General features: G+C 41.6%; 1 protein-coding gene across 2 annotated transcripts; it reads right to left on the bottom strand.

Annotated features, from left to right (window-relative positions):
* Window positions 1-469: 469 nt before the first annotated feature.
* GPN1 (GPN-loop GTPase 1) lies at window positions 470-22,637 on the bottom strand. 2 transcript variants are annotated; one of them, XM_003941539.4, is made up of 14 exons: window positions 22,500-22,637; window positions 21,696-21,789; window positions 20,857-20,896; window positions 20,051-20,117; window positions 18,659-18,696; window positions 15,765-15,843; window positions 15,455-15,549; window positions 11,847-11,892; window positions 11,073-11,219; window positions 10,131-10,213; window positions 8,989-9,028; window positions 7,826-7,916; window positions 4,011-4,118; window positions 470-1,287 (listed from the first exon to the last, which is right to left on the bottom strand). In XM_003941539.4, the coding sequence occupies exons 1-14, from the start codon at window positions 22,608-22,610 to the stop codon at window positions 1,202-1,204; spliced, it is 1,125 nt and encodes a 374-aa protein (XP_003941588.1). In that variant the 5' UTR covers window positions 22,611-22,637; the 3' UTR covers window positions 470-1,201. The 2 variants fall into 2 exon arrangements, with proteins under 2 accessions (XP_003941588.1, XP_074251741.1); XM_074395640.1 differs by lacking the exons at window positions 20,857-20,896; window positions 21,696-21,789; window positions 22,500-22,637 and adding an exon at window positions 20,720-20,756 and having other exon boundaries at window positions 20,051-20,136.
* Window positions 22,638-22,652: the final 15 nt, after the last annotated feature.

The following is a 22,652-nucleotide window of genomic DNA, read 5'->3' as shown; positions in this document are numbered from 1 at the left end:
ATGTCATAGGCTACTATGCACCAGAATCACATGGAAGGCTTACTAGAACAGACTGCTAGCCGCCCCCTGCCCCTCACCCCCCGCCCCTCACCAAGGGTTTCTGAGCACAGGTTTTAAGAGGCAAGGTGAACAATACCCCAGGTGATGCTGATGCTCCTGGTCCATACTGTGAGAACCAATAAGTTGGAGTACTGACTCACAGAGATAGAATTCCCTGAAAGAAATGTACTGTTTTAAGATACTGAAAAATGTGGAGGCAGGGCAAACCTTTATAACGGCTGTTATATATGAAATGTGCCTCTAACCTAAATCCATGGCCTTTGTGTAAATCACCAAGGAGACTTTGCATTAAGTTCAGAGTACAATACAAACTGGGCCTAGCTCTGTATTTACTCAGTATGTGCAAATGGGAAACTTTAGTAAAATATCACCTTATTGAGACAACTTTGGACATGTGGCCTTAAGCCTCTTTGTTGAACAGAAGTGAATCTATTCACAATTACATAATTTTCTAAATTGAAATCATGACAAGTAGTTTTACAACAAAGTTAAAATTAAATACTCTTTATCCAAGTCAGAAGTGAAATAGGATTCTGATTCATTAATCATCTCTTGCCCACTTTCTTCAACAAACCTGGCATCCTATAATGAACTATACAGTGTGAGGCGTATTTCATACCAACATTGGTGGATCGCCAAGAATACTCTGCCACTGTTCTGGACAAACTCTATGTTTTCCTTTTCCCTGGCTACTAATAGGAGGGCAACTCATGGTGCAGGATCAAGGGCATGAAGCCGGAGGGAGGGGGGCAAGTAGAGGCTATATACCCAGACTAAAAGAGATCTGAAGTGGTCACAAGGAGACTACGTTCTTTTGATTCCATTCCTCAGCAGCCAAAGGACTTGAGTTCAAATGATAAAACCTGAAGTTGTAGGGCTGGAAGAATATGAGCTCAGTATATCCTTCCTTGCGTAAATATAGGGGAAAGGCCAAGGAATAATCAGCATTAACCTGCCAGGTCCAAGGGTCTTCTCGCCCTGACTTCATCTGAGTCACAAGATTTCTCTAATAAGAGAAACTCTGCTACCCTGAAGAAAATTGTCCCTTATGGTAGCCCCCAGTCAGAGCTAAGGATAGTTCTTTCACACAGAGGTCCAAAATTCTGGACTTCTAGCAACAAGTGAGGTGTCCTAGGGTGTCCTATTTGTTGTTTCTTTTCCAGTATTGTGCCATCGATTCTTGCATAAAATTCTGGAATGCTGGCTCTTCATGGCTTTCCTCTGTAACTGCAAGGAAAAAAGGACAATTCCTTTTCAATTCTCTTTCATTAGACAAAACTGATTAGAGCCCCTATCACCCATCCATCAGAAAACAGTATGTTAACTTTTAAGAAACTAAGTACTCACCTTTCTCAAAGAGGAAATGTCTCCTAGAAGCATGCTCTATCATGCTGCCCAAAATGTTTCTTTTTAAGTAGAAAGAATACCTCCTTCATAGTAGTTAAAATAAGGTCCCACTTGTAGGTATTTTTAACCAAGAGAAATGAAAACATATGTCTACACAAAGATCTATTTGGAAATGTTTATAGTCACTTTACTCATAACAGCTAAAATCCACCCAAATATCAATCCACTGGGGAATGGATAAACAAATTGTGGTACATCCACAATAATGGACTATCAGCAATTAAAAAAAGAACATATTACTGATACATGCAACAATATGGATAGACTATACTACTGAGTCCAAAAAGTCAAATGCAAAAGGCTAAATACTGTAATTCTATTTGTATGGCATTCTGGAAAAGGCAGTATCAGTCAGTGGTTGCCAGGCACTGGGTGTTCAGGCCAGGGACTGAAAAACAAGGGGGATGAGGAAGTTCTGGGGGTCGAGGTAAGTGTTCTACGTTTCAACTGTGATGGTGGTTACAAGAAAGTATGTGTTTGTTAAAGTTCATCAAACTATGTACTCAAAAAGTTGAGTTTTACTGTTGGTAAATTACATCTTAAGAAATCTGATTAAATGAGGCAATTTACATATAAAACCCAGCCAACAAACAACGAGGTTTGCTTTTTTTTTCTCCCCTTGAGATGGAGTCCCGTTCTGTCATCCAGGCTGGAAGTGCAGTGGTGTAATCTTGGCTCACTGTAACCTCCACCTCCTGGGTTCAAGCAGTTCTCTGCCTCAGCCTCCCAAGTAGCAGGGATTACAGGTGCTCGCCACCATGCCTGGCTAAGTTCGTATTTTTAGTAGAGATTGGGTTTCATCATGGCGGGTCTTGAACTCTTAACCTTGTGATTCACCCACCTCAGCCTCCCAAAGTGCTGGGATTACTGGTGCGAGCCACCACACCTGGCCAAGGTTTGCTCTTGGTCACAGCTTAGACCTTAATCCTGTGGTTCTTTCTTTTTTTTGAGACCAAGTTTCACTCTTGTTGCCCAAGCTGGAGTGCAATGGTGCACTCTCGGCCCACTGCAGCCTCCGCCTCCCAGATTCAAGCAATTCTCCCACCTCAGCCTCCCGCGTAACTGGCATTACAGGTACCCGCCACCAAGCCTGGCTAATTTTTTGTACTGTTTAGTAGAGACAGGGTGTCGCCATATTGGCCAAGCTGATCTCGAACTCCTGGCATCAGGTGATCCACTTGGCCTGCCAAAGTGCTGGGATTACACGCGTGAGCCACTGCACAGGGCCTATGGTTGTTTTGTTAAGAGTCAGATTCTGGGCGTGGTAGCTCAAGCCTGTAATCCCAGCACTTTGGGAGGCCGAGGCGGGTGGATCATGAGGTCAAGAGATCGAGACCATCCTGGTCAACATGGTGAAACCCTGTCTCTATTAAAAAATACAAAAAATTAGCTGGGCACGGTGGCACATGCCTGTAATCCCAGCTACTCAGGAGGCTGAGGCAGGAGAATTGCCTGAACCCAGGAGGCGGAGGTTGCAGTGAGATGAGATTGTGCCATTGCACTCCAGCCTGGGTAAAAAAAGCGAAACTCTGTCTCAAAAAAAAAAAAAAAGAGTCAGATTCTGGCAGGGTGCGATGGCTCAAGCCTGTAATCCCATCACTTTGGGAGGCCAACATGGGTGGATGACTTGAGGTCAGGAGTTCGAGACCAGCCTGGCCAACATGGCGATACCCTGTCTCTACTAAAAATACAAAAAATTAACTGGGTGTGGTGGCACACGCCTGTGGTCCCAGCCACTCCGGAGGCTGAAGTGGGAGAATTGCTTGAACCCCAGTGGCAGAAGTTGCAGTGAGCCAAGATCACGCCATTGCACTCCAGCCTGGGGAACAAAAGCAAAACTCCATCTCAAAAAATAATAATCAGATTCTGCTCACAGTCCATAAAACCATGCCAAGTGGAATCTGGGTTTCCAGAGCCATTCTATCAAAGTCCATACCACCTATGTATTCCTCTTTTTGAGACGGTCTTGCTTTGTTGTCCAGGCTGGAGTGTGTAGCACAATCATAGTTCACTATAGCCTCAAATTCCTGGGCTCAAGGAACTCACCCACCTCAGCCTCCCAAGCAGCTTAGACTACAGCTGTGAGCAACCAGGCCCAGCAATTTTTCTTTTTTTTGTGGATACTGGGACTCACTATATTGCTCAGGACTGTCTAGAACTCCTGGCCTCAAGCAATCCTCCTGCCTAGGCCTCCTAAAGCTGTGGGATTACAGGCATGAGCCACCACACCCAGCCCTTATGTATTCTTAAAACAAAATCCTAATAACAACAAACAAAAGTCCTGGATCCCTCAAACCGAGTTAGGACCTAAAGATAAGGAGACATAAGACCAATGAAAGGCCTATAATCAGCTCAATATTAACCCTCCAGTAGGCAAGACAGGAACTTTCAATATAGGAAACTCTCTTCTGGTGCTGTATCCTTTACCATCTCCTCTCCCCCACTATTACTGGTTACATGCTTAACAATAAGAAACTCCTGGGCAAACAATGTGAGGATGAGCAGATGCTCTGTTGCCATGAGCCACCTCAGCTACCTCTCACCTCTATGGTCAATGTCATCAGTATCACTGTCTGCTTCCTCATCCTCTTCATCCAAGGTTCCTCGAGTCAGGATCAATTCAGAAGGGTCCAGCACAGGAGATAAGCTGTCTACAGTGAAAACAGTTATGAGTGCATATGCCTCCTCAAAAGTTGATTTGGAATCACTAATAACTATGATCATAAACTGGCAGGACGAAAGTGCTCATGATACGGTAAATGCAGGATCTTACCTCTTCTAAATGTATTCTTAATGCCACTTAACATTTCTATACTTAGTTCACAAAGTGCTTTCATAAGGCAAACAGCCCTAGGAGTCCCACTTTTTAAGCTGAGGAAAATAATTTTTAAGAAGCTTGTCTTAGTAGTAGCATCATTCTTTTCACTGGCACACAGCTTGGAAAGGAGTGATGGTTTCTCCTATGAAAGCTAGAAACACCTGAACAGATCCAGTGTGCTGGTGAGTCACAGTGAAAGTGTGGAGTACTAAGGAAGCCTCCTGGTGGAAATGTAAGTTCAGAGAAGGTCTGCAGAAAATACAGGGTGAAATGATATTGAGGAGCCAGGGTATTATTTAAGAAGAGGAGGCAGGGGAAAAATAGAAAATCAAATACACTAACAGAAGTAAAATTCTCTATTCAGAAAAACTAATTAAGGGCTGAGCTCCAGTAATCAGAAGAAAATCTAGTCAACTCACACTACTGCCATGGGAGGACACGGCCACTCTCTCTTCAGGAGCCTATGAGGCTTGTGAGAGCGTGGCTAGGGAATAAGGGTGGCCAGAGGCAGCAACATCAACTGGCACAAATCTCAAGAGGCCTGTGAGAAAGGAGGATGACAGGACATGCTGACAGTAAATGCTTCATTTCTGTGCCCAACTAACAATTATGCAACTATACTTTTGACTTTCCTCAAATGATTTACTTAAACTCTCCCACCCTACAACAGGTTAGCGGAGTACAGCAGCAGCAGTTTTAACAATCGCTTGACATATTCAGAAGTGATTCTAAAAGACTGTGGCACATGAAAATGTATTTTGCTAAGGTTTGCAACAAGGATGGCACAAATGAGTTCACTTAACTGGTAAACCCAGTCTGTTTTCAGCTTTGCTCTTCAATATAGCAATAACTTTCATGAACAGAAACATCACTCCTTTAAGAAAGATGTCCCAGAAGAAAAAAAGGCTAGTGTTGCTGATAAGAAGAAAAAAAAGTATGCCCAATTTATTTTATTTTATTTTATTTTATTTTTTGAGACAGAGTCTCATTCAGTCACCAGGTGCCAGGCTGGAGTGCAATGGCGCCACCTCGGCTCACTGGCAACATCCGCCTCCCAAGTTCAAGCAATTCTCCTGCCTCAGCCTCCTGAGTAGCTGGGACTACAGGCATTCGCCACCACACCCAACTAATTTTTTTGTATTTTTAGTAGAGACAGGGTTTCACCATGTTGGCCAGGATGGTCTCGATCTCTCGACCTTGTGATCTGCCCGCCTCAGCCTCCCAAAGTGCTGGGATTACAGGCATGAGCCACCGCATCCGGACCCAATTTATTACCATAAATAAATAAATGGAGCTTTTCTTTTAAGTAGTGTCAATTTGGTTGCAGGATCCACTAAGCTACAAGAGACTTGCACCTGAACCTTGAGGGCAGTTCATCAATATACAGGGGTCAGGGTGGAAGGCATGCTAAATGAAAACTAACCTAAAAACCCCTGGAGAGTCCATGATAAAACTAACTCAAAAAATTTTTGAAAATTCAGTAAAGTTGGCTGGTCATGGTGGCTCATGTCTGTAATTCCAGCACTCTAGGAGGCTGAGATGGGCAGATCATCTGAGGTCAGGAGTTCAAGACCAGCCTCATCAACATGGAGAAACTCTGCCTCTACCAAAAATGCAAAAATTAGCCAGGTGTGGTGGCGCGAGCCTGTAGTCCCAGCTACTTGGGAGGCTGAGGCATGACAATCACTTGAACCCGGGAAGCAGAGGTTGCAGTGAGCCAAGATCGCACCATTGCACTCCAGCAACAGAGCTAGATTCCACCTCAAAAACAAATACACACATACATACATTCATACATAAATTTCAAGCTGGATGCAGTGGCTCACACTTGTAATCCCAGCACTTCAAGTGGCTGAGGTGGGCAGATCACTTGAGCCCAGGAGGTCAAGTCCAATCTGGGTTAACATGGCAAAATCTCATCTCCACTAAAAATACAAAATTTAGCCAGGCATGGTGGCAGGCACCTGTAGTTCCAGCTACTATGGCGACTGAGGCAGGAGAATAGCTTGAACCCAGGAGGCAGAGGCTGCAGTGAGCCAAGATCACACCACTACACTCCAGTCTGGTTGACAGAGCAAGACCTTGTCTCACATAAAAATGAATTGTTTAAAAAAAATTGAAAAGAAACAGGCAAAAACTCTTGGTCAAAAAGGTTGGCTAAAATAACAAAAACAGTTTAAAAAGAAATAAGAAAAACTACATGAGGAAAACCATAAACATTCCTGAAAGACACAAGTAGACCTGACAAATACAAAGACACTCCATGGTCTTGGGTAGTAAGACTGAACATCATAGAGATGTCACTTCTCCCTAAATTAATTATGAATATAATATAATCCCAACAAAAATACCAAAAAGCTTTTTAGGGGACTAAAGTTGATACTCAGTTCATGTGGAAGACCATGTAAGGAAAACCAAATAAAAATTATGAGGAGAATGTGACCTAGCAGATATTGAACATAATTACATAATTAAAACAACATGGTACAGGCATAAAAGTAAATAGTCCTTGCTCATCAAAGCAAGTTAAAAGAAAAAAAAAATGTGCTGGGGACAGTAGCTCATGCCTATGATCCCAACACTTTGGAAGGTCAAGGCAGGAGGGCTGCTTGAGGCCAAGAGTTCAAGACTAGCCTGGACAACATTGTGAGACCTCGTCTCTATTAAAAATGTTGTTAAAACTAGCCAGACATGTGGCACATACCTGTAGATCTAACTACTCAGGAGGCTAGGGCAGAGAAAAGAATAAAGTAAATGTGGTAGAACGTTAACATTTTGGGAATCTGAAGAATTATGGCAATTATTTGTATCATTTATGTAACTTTTCTATAAGTCTGAAATTTTAAGGTCAAACTGTAAAAAAGAACTTTTAATTATAAAAAAAATTGGAGGCCAGGTACAGTGGCTCACTCCTGTAATCCCAGCACTTTGGGAGGTGGAGGCGGGAGGATCACAAGGTCAGGGGCTCCAGACCATCCTGGTTAACATGGTGAAACCCTGTCTCTACTAAAAATACAAAAAAATTAGCCGGACATGGTGGCACACGCCTGTAGTCCCAGCTACTCAGGAGGCTGAGGCAGGAAAATCGGTTGAACCCAGAAGACAGAGGTTGCAGTGAGCTGAGATCGCACCACTGCATTCCAGCCTGGGTGACAGAGCGAGACTCCATCTCAAAAAAAAATTTTTTTTATGAAAAAAATTTAAAAATTGGAGAGAATTAAAAGCATTAGAAACAAAACCAAAAAAAAAAAAAAAAAAAAAAAAAAACCCACAGCACACTCAAGTGTATTGCCAAAGTAAAGCAAAAACTTCCTGAAAGAGGAATCCAAAGTGGTATAGCTGTATAAAATTTCCAGTTGTTTGCCTCTCCAAATCCTTTATTTTTAATATATATGTATGCATATATGTGTGTTGTGTGGTGTATATATATGTATAAAACCATATTTTCTCTTTTTCTCTCTCATATATAAATAGAATCTTGCTGAGTAGAAATAAGTGTAACCTTTTTTTTGTTCCTAACACCAGGAAGCCCTCCAATACCTTTGGCAGTCCCTGCGTCCAAGGCTACAGAACCCATATCTTTTCGAAGGCGTTCTAGTTGTTCTCTCTGATGCTGGCTCTCTGCATTTGCCTGTATATACAGAGAAAAATGTCATCATATTCAAAAAGGAGCCCCAAATTAGATAACAGACTTCTCAGTGGAGATGAAGAATTACACACAAACAGAGGCTACATAAAAACCAATGCAGATAAGGGACATCTGGTATAGAGACAGAAACACTAAGCAGCATAGACCTGGGTTACACCAGAAGTTCAGACTGGAGGGTTCTACACACTGATTTAAAGGATTCAGAAACTGAACACAAAAACATTTCAAAAGAACCCTCAATTCCAAACTATTGAGTTGAGTCCAGGGTGGATCTGGAACATTTAAACGGGCCAGGGAAAACGCCTAGATAGAAAGCATTACTTTTTATTCATCCACAGGCTACAAAATGAAAAAAAAAAAAAAAGATACAATAAACTTTATTATATGGGGAAAAAACACAAAACCCAGAAGTAGACATAACAGGAAGGCTCAGAGACAAAGGACCCGGTGAGCCTATGGAAGCAGGACACTTGATCATTTGGGGTAAGAGAAGGCTGGCCGTGGTGGCTCATGCTGTGATCCAGCACTACAGGAGGCCCAGAGGGGAGGATCACAGACGCTCAGCAATTTGATACCAGGCTGGGCAACATAGCAAGACCTGTCTGTATGAAAAATTTACAAAATAAAATTAGCCAGGGATGTGGTACACACATGCTGTCCTAGCTACTCAGGTGGCTGAGATGCGAGGATCGCTTAAACCCAGCAGCTTGAGGCTACAGTGAGCCATGATCGTGCCATTGCATGTACTCCAGCCTACGCAACAGAGTGAGATTCTTTCTCAACAACAAAAAAAGGAGTTGTGAACCACCACTATATTCTTACACAAAATTCTACAACTAGCTTTAAATTGACCTCTGAAAGTGAAGAAAAATTAAGGAGCCTTATTTGTAAGATACATGAAACTTCATTAGCCAATTATACCTCAATAAAGCCACAAAAAGTTTAATTAAAGAAAAGAAACATTAATAACCAAAACAAAAGCACTTATGTCATCAGGATTGAGCTGGGATTTTTTAATGTCCTTTTAAAGTATACAAACGGCTTCCCTTCTTACCAGTGATTTTTTCAGACGTTCATATTCAGGCCGATACTCCCTGCAAAGAGAAACACTTTCTAAAGTCCATTGCTTAATCATCTATCCTAACCACTCCCCACTGCCCCTTATCTCCTCTATTTTCCTAGGATTCTGAAAATAATAAAACATCAGATGTAACAAATCTTAGTCACTGACACAGTCTACCTAATGGAATTAAAAGCCAAGGTACTTGCTCCCACCTTGGAACCAGGAGATGCAATCCTGACTGCTGGGCTGGAAAGATTAATACTGGTGAGAACATAACTGAGGAGTTCATCATTCATTAGAGATAAAAGGCTGAGATAAGTAAAAGGTAAGCCTGTTGAGCTCAGGACATGCAACATACTATTATGTGCTTTATATAACATAACAACGAAAGGAGACAGAAAAGAGTCTATGCTAAGGTTTTTGATAACATCCTTATGTCTAATGAATCAAAATCAAAATAACATGTCTGAAAACCAAAACGTGGTTGTTAGGATCTTGCAAAATATGAAGCCAAAGACACATGCTAATAAGCCGGCTATCATGCCACGGGCCTAAGGAAAGCATATAGGTGCTCTGACTCTACTTTCCTTTAGTTAAATGAAATTCCAGTATTAACAATGACAATAGTTATAACATTTATTATAAAATGTGCTTACCATATATTAGCAATTGTGATAGTGCTGTATATATGTTTTCTCAATCATCACAACAACCTCTGTGACAAATCCAGTCTACTGCCTGTTTTCATAAATAATGTTTTACTGTAACACCAGCCAAGCCCATTCATTTACGAACTGTCTAAAGACACTTTTGTCCTACACTGGCAGAAGTCAGCAGTTGCAACAGACTGTATGGACCACAAAGCCTGAGACATCTACTATTTAGCTTTTTACAGAAAAGTCTGATGATCCCCGCTCTTAATCACTCAATACAGTGAAGATTTATACTTCTATTAAAAAAAAAAAAAGTTAAAGGGAACTTAATTCTAAGTGTGGCCTGATTCAATACACATATGCGAGGCAAATGTAATACATCCATCATGAAAACTTAATGCTTTTCCTGGAAAAACTGCTATCATATCAGAATTGTGGCTTATTAAGAATGTCATCGATAGAATTTTCCTTTATCCTCACCTTTCATACTCTTCAGCAGCGCTGGTGACTTGCACAAAGAGTTCATCTAATCCAGTACCCAGAACAGCAGAGACACCCACCACCTGCCAAAAAGCATCATAAATACCACTAAAGAAACCACTGTATATTTCTTAATGATGTTTATTAACTTGTTCAAATGTCAAAAAATCTTAATGAAAAGGTTTATACTTTGAGAAGTTTTTGGCAAAAAGCCAGGCTAAAAAAGAACAAAACAGCACACCTAGTGAAAAGTCATGGAAATAAGTTCATAGGAAATAAAAAATTGGAAAAGAAAGATATGGGCTGAGTGCAGTGGCCCACACCTATACTCCCAGCACTTTGGGAGGCTGAGGCAGGAGGATCCCTTAAGACTAGGAAGTCAAGGCTGCAGTGAGCTGTGATCATGTCACAGCATGTGTAACAAAGCAAGATCTTCTCCAAAGGAAAAAAGAAAAATAAAGATAGAATTAGAACTGAAAAATTAGTAAGACTTAGTATCTATTCCCTAACAAACCAAACCAAATCACTTTCTATAATTTTTGGCTATGCCTTTGCTTGGGCAATTAACTCACTCGCTTTTGCTTACATAAATCTTACCCTTCTTCAAAGCATACCTCTAATGCTACAACCTCCAAAATCGGTCATTTTGATTTGCTGCCTCACAATCATCAGGCCCAACTTCCAATCTTTCTTAAAGTACTTACTGCAATATATCATATGTTTTAATTCTACGTGTAGCCTTGTCTCCCAAACAGACTACATACACTGAAGTTGGGGTCCCTATCTTATTCATGTACACTCTACAATTTTTAATAAGCAATGATTTAAAAGTTATTTTTCAATAGGTAATAAGCTTCCTTTCTCAGCCAGGTTCAAAGCCAGTTCTGTGGGTTAACAGGTAATCTGGAGAAGCTGTCAGTGTGAGCAGGAGAGAAAATTTACCCTGAGTGAGCTATAAAACTCATCCAGCACCAGGCTCATTGAACGAGTCAGGTTACTGACGTATGTAGTCTCTTGATTCAAGGCATCTTGGAAAGCCTCAAAATCCTGCATCCATTCCACTGCAAAGCTGTGGTCAATGATGTCAGTCTGTACCAGAGAGAAGTCAATTATGAGCAACCAGAGATAACAAAGGCAAAATTTACTATTTAAATTAAGTAGTGACAGTAAAGAGCGTATCATCCATATTCTTTTCTTTCTCTGCTTCTATTTCCCCTCCATCGCAACAAGCCACAAAGAACCACAATCGTTGTGTAGTCATTGTAATTAAATGAAGATGAGTATTCTCTTAGTTGACCCTCCACTATCCACTGCCAAGTAACCAGGGCCAGAATGGACACCAGCATATTTCAGGCTCTGAAGTCAAAAGGTCTCTTGCATCCTAGCCATCAACCAACAGGGAAGTTTTGTATTTTTTAATTGCCACTCCCAGTAGACTAGTTGTCCCTCTCATAATTAGTCTTGACTCTGAGGGATAATCTACACCCTATGGTTGAGGGGCTACTCTACCTTACCTAAAATAGTTTCAGACAAGAGTTAGTAACAATTACTTATTCAATTTGATTGATTTATTTTCTCAAAGTGCCTATGAATTTGTTTCAGTAAAGCCTGAATCTGATCTCCAGCATCTGAAATAATCCTTCTCACCCACCCAAACCTTCTAACCACAAGGTTCTGATGAAAAACGGTGAATCACAACAGGAAGAATACACTTACTTTATTCATGACCACAATGAAAGGCAGCTTGGTTTTGTATAAGATGCTGAAAACCAAACATTGAGATGTTATTTTAAAAAGCACATAAGCTCTTGCTCGTCCAGTGTCAGCATGTTAGGACTAAGTAAGAGAAGGGGAATGAGTTCAGAATCTAAAAAGCAGTCATCCCTTTTTTTTTTTTTTTTTTTTTTTGAGATGGAGTCTCACTCTGCCACCAGGCTGGAGTGCAGTGGTGCAATCTTGGCTCACTGCAACCTCTGCCTCCCGGTTCAAGCAATTCTCCTGCCTCAGCCTCCTCAGTAGCTGGGACTATACAGGCATACTCTACCACGCCCAGCTAATGTTTGTATTTTTAGTAGAGACAGGGTTTCACCACATTGGCCCAGATGGTCTCGATCTCTTGACCTTGCGATCCACCCACTTCAGCCTCCCAAAGTGCTGGGATTACAGTTGCGAGCCACCACACCCAGCCTATCCATTTTACGTAACACTCACATCGTCTCTCCCAACAGGAAAATAACCACCACCAAGAAACAACACACACCCTCACTCTCATTTGAAGTAATAATGCCTTAGTATTGAACTTGTTGTTTTTTACCAAATTGGTATTTTTCAGAGAAGAAAATGAACATTTATTAAATACCGATTACAGGTTGAGAATTTCTTCTCTGAGATACTTGGAACTAGAAGCGTTTTGGATTTCAGATTCTGGAATATTTGTAAATACTTATTGGTTAAGCATCCCAAATCTGAAAATCCAAAATCCTCCAATAAGCATTTCCTCTGAGTGTCATGTCAGTGTTCAAAAAGTCTCAGACTTTGAAGCATTTCAGATTTCAAATTTTTGGATGTGGGATACTCAACCTGTGTAATCTAGGTACCGTGCTAATAAGCACTTTTATATGTATTATCTCCTTTATGCTTTACAAATGACATGTAAATAGATACAATTTTTGTTTGTGAATTATATACCTCAGTAAGGCTGGGACAAGAACATTAAAATTTTTTCCAATCTGTAAAGTAATTTTTTTTTTTTTTTTGAGACAGAGTTTCACTCTTGTTACCCCAGGCTAGAGTGCAATGGCGCGATCTCGGCTCACCGCAACCTCCGCCTCCTGGGTTCAGGCAATTCTCCTGCCTTGGCCTCCTGAGTAGCTCGGATTACAGGCACACGCCACCATGCCCAGCTAATTTTTTGTATTTTTAGTAGAGACGGGATTTCACCATGTTGACCGGGATGGTCTCGATCTCTTGACCTCGTGATCCACCCGCCTCGGCCTCCCAAAGTGCTGGGATTACAGGCTGAGCCACCGCGCCTGGCCAAGTAATATTTTTAAAATGTTTCTACCACCAGCCTTACTGAGGTATACTTGACAAATAAAAATTGTATATATTTAAGGTGTATAACAGGATATTTTTAATACACGGCTGACCCTTAAACAACATAGGTTTGAACTGCAAGGTTTACTTGTATGCAGCTTTTTTTCCACCTCTGCCAACCCTGAAATAGCAAGATCAACCCCTTCTCTTAGACTACTCAAAGTGAAGATGATGAAAATGAAGAGTTTTATGATGATCTACTTCACTTAATGAATAGTTAATATATCTTCCCTTTACTTTCTCTAGCTTAGTTTATTACACGAATACAGGATATAATATATACAACGTGTGTCAGTGAATCTACTGTTTATGTTACCAGCAAGGTTTCCAATCAGCAGTAGGCCTTTAGTAATTACGTTTTGGGGGAGTCAAAGTTATATTTGGGTCTTCCACACCGAAGAGGCTGGCTCCTCTAACCCCGAAATTGTCCAAGGGTCAACTGTATGTTTACATCATGAAATGATTACCAGCTGGGTGTGGTGGCTCACACCTGTAATTCCAGTACTTTGGGAGTCCAACCTGTGAGGACTGCCTGAGCCCAAGAGTTCAAAACCAGCCTAGGAAACATGGCAAGACCCCGACTCTAAAATAATTAATTAATAAATAATAAATAATTTTTTAAAATAAATGATTACCACTATCAGACAAATCAAATAATTGCCTTTTAAACAATTAACATGAAAATGGTCCAGGCACAGTGGCTCATGCCTGTAATCCCAGCATGTTGGGAGGCCAAGCAAGACAGGCAGACCACTTGAGCTCAGGAGTTTGAGAACGGCCTGGCCAACACGGTGAAACCCCATCTCAATTCAAAATACAAAATTAACCAAGCATGGTGATGGGCGTCTGTAATACCAGCTACTCAGGAGACTGAGGCAGGAGAATCACTTGAACTCAGGAGGTAGAAATTGCAGTGAGCTGAGATTGTGCCACCGTACTCCAGCCTGCACGACAGAGTGAGACTCCATCTCAAAAGTATATAAATAAATAAACAAACAATATGAAAATAAAATAATGCTGTCAATATTCAGATTTCTATTTGGATCAAGATTTCTTGCATCCAACAAAAAGGCACATCCTTTGTCATATTAGAAGAGACAAATGTTGGTGATGGCTTTTGTGTACACTCAAAATTAAATTCCCTGAGCTTTAATAACTGTCTGCCTTGCTCCTCAGTCTTAATGCACTAATATAAACCAGTGAAGCATGCCCTTCCTCTACTAATGGTGCCACATTTGGGGCAAACTTGTGTATTTTATATTTTTGAGGCAAGGTCTCACTCTGTTGTCCAAGCTGGAGTACAGTGACATGACCACAGCTCACTGTAGTCTGGCCTCCCAGGCTCAAGTAATCATCCCACCTCTGCCTCCCAGGTAGCTGGGACTACAGGAACACACCACCATGCCTAGCTATTTTTTTGTATATTTAGTAGAGATGGGGGTTTGACGATGGTGCCCAGGCTGGTCCCAAATTCCTTGGCTTAGGCAACCCTCCCAGCACAGCCACCCCAAATGCCGGGATTATAGGCATGAGCCACCATGCCTGTACCTGTGCGTTTTACAATTATGGATAAATTCTCTTATTCATGGCATCTCCTCATATTACAATTTCACTCTACCAGCATCATTCAGGCCAGAGGACTCTATTCTTCGGGTTTTTTTTGAGACAGGGTCTTATTGCCCTAAGCTGGAGTGCAGTGGCACAATCAAGGCTCACTACAGCCTCAACCACCTGAACTCAAGCAATGCTCCCACCTCAACCACCCAAGTAGCTGGGACTATAGAGGCGTGCCACCATGCTGGCTAATTTTAATTTTTTGTAGAGACAGAGTCTTGTTGCCCAACCCGTCTCAAACTCCCAAGCTCAAGCGATCATCCCACCTTGACCTCCCAAGTGCTGGGATGACAGACCCAGTCCAGAGGACTCTATTCTATTTAGACTTGGATTTTATTCAACTGGGAACAACTATCGGACAGCTCGTATTCATACCTCACCTATTTTTCTAACAACAAGGGAGGACGATCAGAGCATACTGAGAGGGAACACCAACAGCACATGTGCCTCTTTTCTCCTCTGACCTTCCTCAGCTCACAGCCACTCAATTGAATAGCAAATATGAATGAGCACAAATCCAGGGATAAGCAACCAGATTCGAAAACAAAGAGGAAGAAGAAAAGAAAAAGGCCTTGTACCTTGATGGAACACTGTGCCCACCAATAATCAATTACCTGCAGGCATAGAGCATGTTGGACATGAAAGTCACTGGGTTGGTACTTCTTGATGTGTCCATTACATAGATGACAACTGTTGGAAATGAGGATGCCTAAAGCCACAAAATAATCAAAGCCTTGGTCAGAGGGCTCACAACCTGTCCTCAAACTCTTTTTCCACCATCCTTAGCAAGGGAAAACCACTTTAGGCAGGGTGTGCAGAGCTTCTACAACTCCCTGCCATATAACATCCAAGGCAATTAAAAATAAATTCTCACCCAGTCTAGCCCCTCTAGCTACTCTAAGTAGCAAGTCCTAGAATACTCACAAGAGCCTCAGTGATAATTGTCCCAGAAGCTGACCAGGTGAATACCTCAATCTGTCCAGGTGTGTCAATCAACACATATCTATGTCAAGAAAGATCATTAAAAAAGTGTTACGTGTGTTATGCTAAAGGATATTCCATCATATAAGACGATAAACATCTGGTTATCCAACACTGGAATAAGCTCTCCACACTGCCAAATCTAACTTCCTCCAATTGCCCTCAAACTACACATGATGATCCCCTATACTTTGTTCAATGTCCAATATTCACACTAATGGGCAGGAACAGCAGACCATGAATTGCTGCAAATGATCACAGGGGAAACTATTATAGTTACAGAAACACAATGCATTAAAAATGAAAGAAGCAAAAATAGGATGTAAATCTCTTGGGAAATATCTGGTTGCTTAGGGTGGGGTGAGTCTGGTGTGTGGAACAGAGGAAGAAGAATGGGAGGAATGGGTTGGGGAGTGCTAGCTGAAGAATATCAGGTTACTTCTTGAGATGATTAAAATATCCTAAAATTGACTGTGGTGATTGTTGTACAATTCTATGAATATACTAAAAGCCACTGAATTATATACTTCAAATGGGTCAATTGTATGGTATGTAAATTATCTCAATAAAGCTATTTTTATGAAATGTACATTTTTGTGAATTAATTTGATATATTTACAAATTATATCAACATTTTTTTAATTGGCAAAGAATTTTAATAGATATTTCTACAAATATATACCAATGGCCAATAAGTACGTTAAAAAGATGCTCCATATCATTAGTTATTAAGGAAATAAGTTAAAAACCACAATGAGATAACACTCTATACCCACTAGAATGGCTATAATCAAAAACAACAATAACAACAAATGTTGGCGAGGTTACGGAGGAACCAGTTGCGGAGAAATCATATTGCCAATGGGAATGGAAAATGGGCAGCCACTGGGGCTGAGAGGAACGAAAAATAAAGAGTAATTGGTAATGAGTATAGGGTTTCTTTTTAGGATGATGAAAATATTCTGAAGTTACATAGTAATGATCAACACACAACTCTGTGAACAGACTAAAACAACCATACACTTTCAATGAGTGAACTTTATGGTACGTGAATTATATCTTTTTTGTTTTGTTTTGTTTTGTTTTTTGAGATGGAGTCTCACCCTGTCACCCAGGCTGGAGTGCAATGGTGCAATCTCAGCTCACTGCAACCTCCGCCTCCTGGATTCAAGCAATTTTCTTGCCTCAGCCTCCCGAGTAGCTGGGGTTACAGGTGTGCACCATCACACCCTGCTAATTTTTTGTATCTTTTTAGTATCTAGTTTTTGGGACAGAGCCTTGCTCTATTGCCCAGGCTGGAGTGCAGTGGTATGATTTCGGTCCACTGCAACCTTCGCCTCCAAGGTTCAAGTGATCCTCCCGCCTCAGCCTCCCGAGTGGCTGGTATTACAGGTGCCTGCCACCATGCCCGACTAATTTTTGTATTTTTAGTAGAGATGGGGTTTCACCATGTTGGCCAGGCTGGTCTCAAACTCCTGACCTCAGGTGATCCGCCGGCCTTAGCCTCCCAAAGTGGTGGAATTACAGGATGAGCCACTGCACCCAGCCGAATTATATCTTAATAAAGCTGTTGTTGTTTTTTTTTTAAAAAAAAAAAAAAAAACCTCCAGGCCAGGATAATTCCAGCAGTTAGGGAGGCTGAGGCAAGCAGATCGCCTGAGCCCACAAGTTTCAGACCAGACGAGGCAACACAGCAAAACCTCATCTCTACAAAAAATACAAAATAGCTGGGAATGGTGGCTCACACCTGTAATCCCAGCACTTTAGGAGGCTGAGGCAGGCAGATCACTTGAGGTTAAGAGTTCAAGACCAGCCTGGCCAACATGGTGAAACCCCATCTCTACTAAAACTACAAAAATTAGTCGGGCATGGTGGCAGGCACCTGTAATACCAGCCACTCGGGAGGCTGAAGCAGGAGGATCGCTTGAACCTTGGAGGCGAAGGTTGCAGTGAGCCAAGATTGTACCACTGCACTCCAGCCTGGGCAACAGAGCAAGACTCTGTCCCAAAAATTAGATTTTAAAAAAAATTAGCCAGGTGTGGTGGATCATACCTTTAGCCCTAGCTACTTGGGAGGCTGAGGTGGGAGGATCACCTGAACCAGGGAGGTGAAAGCTACAGTGAGCTAAGATTGCTACACTCAACTCCAGCCTGGGCGATAGAGCAAGACCCTGTCTCAAAACAAACAAAACAAAAGCTACCTCCAGTACCCCATCTTTGTACAAGTATGTTTATACATTCATCCTTCTATCTATGTGTATAGAATTGTGGAATGCTAGTCACTGAATAATGGCATTACTTCTAGTGGAAATCAGGGTGATGGTTTCATCTTGTAAATATCATGTATGGTTTGAATTTTTATAAATTACTTTTTTTAAAAAAAGTGAACCTTGAACAACAGTTAACTGTGTTGGTAATAACCATAAGAATAAATATTTCCTATTTTGATACTTTTTAATGTAAAAAATTTTCTCTGAACCATGTGGACTACATTCATTTAAATAAGACTAGAAAGGCATTTCAGAGACTTTAATGGCAACAAGCATGGTTTCCCAAGAGAAGACAGGTGGACAACTGAATTTGGACAAAATCTCAAAATACTTCCTAAGAAGCCATGTAAACTGCGGATCAAAGTAATTGAGGATGGAATGATATAAAATTTAGATCTATACTCTAAAGCATCTTAACGATTTTCTTGCTGAACTTTTTTTTCACTCCTAATGGTTTCTCCTCAATCTATACCCTTTCAGAGGTTGATGGTATCCCAGATCCTCCATTAGGCCTAGAAATATGACAACCACGGAGTAATAAATGGGTGTTAAACTGAAATCACTTACTTAGACACGTTCTGGGCCTTCTCAATAAATTGCATCACCTAAAAGAAAAAGATGTAAATGATAATAAATTCCGATTTCAACACAAAATCACAGGGCCCTCTCCAGGGTGGCATACCTCACAGGCACTGTCATCTACTGAATCCCTCAGTCACCTACTAAATGTTCAGTCTTAGGACAACAAGGAATAAACAGGCTGAACTAAGGCAGCACAGCCACATCAGCAGCACTGCAATACCACCCGGGGGCACAACCCAAGGACCTGAGAAGCTGAAGACTTTGATCTGTCAATGTCAAGTTGTATCTCTTGTCAAAATGTTAACAGCCATGGGCCAGATGTGGTGGCTCATGCTCGTAATCCCAGCACTTTGGGAGGCCGAGGCAAGCGGATCACGAGGTCAGGAAATACAGATCATTGTGGCTAACAGGGCAAAACCCCAACTCTATTAAAAACACAAAAAATTAGCCAGGTGTGGTGATGCCTGCCTGTAGGCCTAGCTACTCAGGAGGCTGAGGCAGGACAATCACTTGAACACAAGAGATGGAAGATGCAGTGAACCAAGATTGCATCACTGTACTCCAGACTGGGCAACAGAGTGAGACTCCATCTCAAAAACAAAGAAAATGTTAACAGCCTGTGTCATGGCATGACATCAGAGTAAAAAAAACCCAATAATTATAAAACACTCTATTTTTTTTTTTTTTTGAGACGGAGTTTCAGTTGTTACCCAGGCTGGAGTGCAATGGTGCTATCTTGGCTTACTGCAACCACCGCCTCCTGGGTTCAGGCAATTCTCCTGCCTCAGCCTCCTGAGTAGCTGGGATTACAGGCACGTGCCACCATGCCCAGCTGATTTTTTGTATTTTTAGTAGAGACGGGGTTTCACCATGTTGACCAGGATGGTCTTAATCTCTTGACCTCTTGATCCACCCACCTCAGCCTCCCAAAGTGCTGGGATTACAGGCGTTAGCCACCACACCTGGCCGATTATAAAACGCTCTTATGGAAGTAGGTGACAAAGAAAACCGAAAGAATGACAAACATTTATCACAAGTAAAATGTCCCATTATATTTCCATTCCATGACTGCTAGTCCATCCCACTCCCAGATAGACCCATCTCAGCTTTAGGGTAATACACCACAAGCAAAGAACAGGTCAAGAAAATAACCCAGGTCTTTTAGATCTTTATTATCTATCACAAATATAAAATGTGAAGTGTCTGACAATACTGATCATCTTCTCATAGTCTACTTCTCTGTCTGACAAAATGCCTACTTATTTTCTATATTTATAGTCAGGTTTGCTACTCTTCTTTACCAATGTGATCAAGCTAAGGCATTTAAGAGTCACAGATTTTTACATAGCCATATTTATATATTAAAGACAGGCATACCTGATCAAATCTGGTAGCAAAGAGATTGAGTGAGGTCACTATGCCACCGTTGGGCCCAAGTCCGTATCTAGACACCAAGTTGAGGACTGAAATTGCTTAAATGTTAGTTTATTAAGTTCATACCTAGGGCATCACTCACACAAACAGCATTATGGAATTAGTGTTCCATTAATGGATGCTGGCAACCTAATCCTTGACACAACCCTAACCACAGGGAAACATTCACCATCAAGGTTTGGCTCACTCATTTAAGATTTTAGGAATGGCCAGGCAAAAAGAAGAAAGCAAAGTGGCCAAATAGTAATACAGGTGCATCAGGGGATCACTGGCCATTAAGGTCACCTATATAATACCTCCGGCCCTGATCCTCATAAATAAATCAAGATTATAATTAGCCTTCCTACTTAGACTTGCCTACAGAGAGAGTACACATTTCACACAGCGATTTACTAGGAATTAATCCAACTAAACCCAGTCATTTTCGAGTTTCCCAGTCTAAAGAGATAGTGACCAATAGATGATCCTCCAAGACAATACTACCTTGTGGGACCCAGGTAGCTATCAGTTATCCTACCATACTCTCTGCTCTTTAATTACAACTGCTTGCCATGTGGGGAGACGGTAAGAAAACTAAAATCTCAAGCTGAAATAGTATTTCTGATCACCTACCTCTCCCACAGTCAGCTCCCATCCTTTTGTTTGTATATTTTACAAGGAAAAGGCAAAAACACTTTTTCAAAGCCACAAAATACACAGACGAGAAGCCAGGAAGGAGTCAACACCAAAGTAGTTGTGGAAAAGGATACTGTTTCATGACTTCTTTATACTTCACAGTGTCACGAATATCTGAGGAGAAAAAGAATTAACTGGAATGTAATAGATATACATTCCCTACTAGCAAGGAAGTAAAACAGGTTTCTAGCCTTCTTTTGTCACCATTCTCTTCTACCACCTCACTTTCAAACTGGTTTCCTTTATTACAAAGAATAAAAAATGTTAGGGCTAGGAGCTCTAAAGGTATGATAGAGAGTTTTGTCTCCACAAAGTGTAAAGTTTTATACAACTTAAACATGCCTAGAAAAAGGGAGGCAAAAATCAAGGGGAAAAAAATCTTCTTACTAATTGCCTACTACTGACGTGGGCAATACAAAAGCAATGCAGACATGACTTTTAAAAAAAGAAGAATTAGGCTGGGCACAGTGGCTCACATCTGTAATCCCAGCACTCTGGGAGGCCAAGGCAGGAGGATCACTTGAGCCCAGGAGTTCAAGACAAGCCTGGGAAACATAAGAAGCCTTGTCTCTCCAAACAAAACAAAACTAGCCCAGCATGGTGGCAGGAGGCTGAGATGGGAGGATCACTGGAGCCTGGCATGTTGAGGCTGCAGTGAGCTGTAAATCATGCCACTGCACTCTGACTTGGGAGACAGAAACTCTGTCTCAAAAAAAAAAAAGAAAAGAAAAAGAAAAACCCGCCTGAGATGTTTAGGAACTCAAGCAAATCCAAAAGACATGAAAGTAGATAGTTTAGAAAAAAAAAAAAAAAAAAAAAAACATGAAAAAAGAAGGCACTGAAGACTGGCAAGCTTGAGTCTTTCCACTCTCTTTAAAGCACTTCACACAAGTTATGTTACCAGTTTACTCACCAATATTGGCAGGAAAGGGAACTTCATGTACTGCTGGATCCAGGTTGATCACATAAGGTGGAGTGCCTTGGGTATGCAGGTGTCCCGTGAGCCTCTGCAGAGATATGGGGAGAGGGTTGGAAGAAGACGAAGAGGGGACAAGAGAGAACTTCCATTCCTTTACCACCCATGCCTTAAGAGTTTTGCACTTAGATTTTCTTCTACCTGAAATATCCACCCACTATGTTCACCTCTAAGATTCAGCTCCTAGTTCAAATGCCACCTTTCTTCATCACCCATCTAACAAAGCTTCCCCTACTCATAGTCACTTGTTTACTTGTTTTGATTTTTCGTATGTGGGTTTTCTTTATCTCCTCCATTAAATATTTAGTCCCATGAATAAATCTTGTCAACCTCATTTTCGCTATATCTCCAATGAATGGAACATGACAGGCGTGCAAAAAATAATTCTTTGGCAAATCTTCACCAAAAACCTGTGTGCTAGCACTGTATTGATCTCTAAAGTTACTTGTAAGCCCCTGCCTTCGAGAAACTGGTTATTTTATCAGCAAGACAATTCCTGTACAACGCTGTAACCTGCACCGAGTATGCACTGAAGGTGCCCCAGAAGAAAGCCTTAATTAACCTGGCTAGAGCCCGAGGAGGCTTTGCCGGGGAAAGAACTAAAGTTGATGGGAAGTCCGCCAAAGCCACGCGCCGGTATCCTCCAACTCCTCGTAGACCTCCCTAGCTTTCTTTCTAGCCTTCCGCCTGCCGGAGGCAACCTTTCGCGCTTCCCTACTACACCCACACTGTGCACATCACCTGTACAAAGGTGGTTTTCCCGGATCCCGCCATTCCTAACACCAACAGACACACTGGGGGCCGCGGACCCCCAGAGGCTTGGGGCTCAGCTGCAGCTGCGAGCGCCGCCATCTTCCTCCTAGCCCCGCCCACCCGACCATAGAGACGCTGCGT

Source organism: Saimiri boliviensis, chromosome 1, assembly GCF_048565385.1.
Source record: "Saimiri boliviensis isolate mSaiBol1 chromosome 1, mSaiBol1.pri, whole genome shotgun sequence".
Lineage (NCBI taxonomy): Eukaryota > Metazoa > Chordata > Mammalia > Primates > Cebidae > Saimiri > Saimiri boliviensis.
The sequence above is the reverse complement of the archived record's forward strand: the minus strand, read 5'-3'. Positions and strand labels throughout refer to the sequence as shown.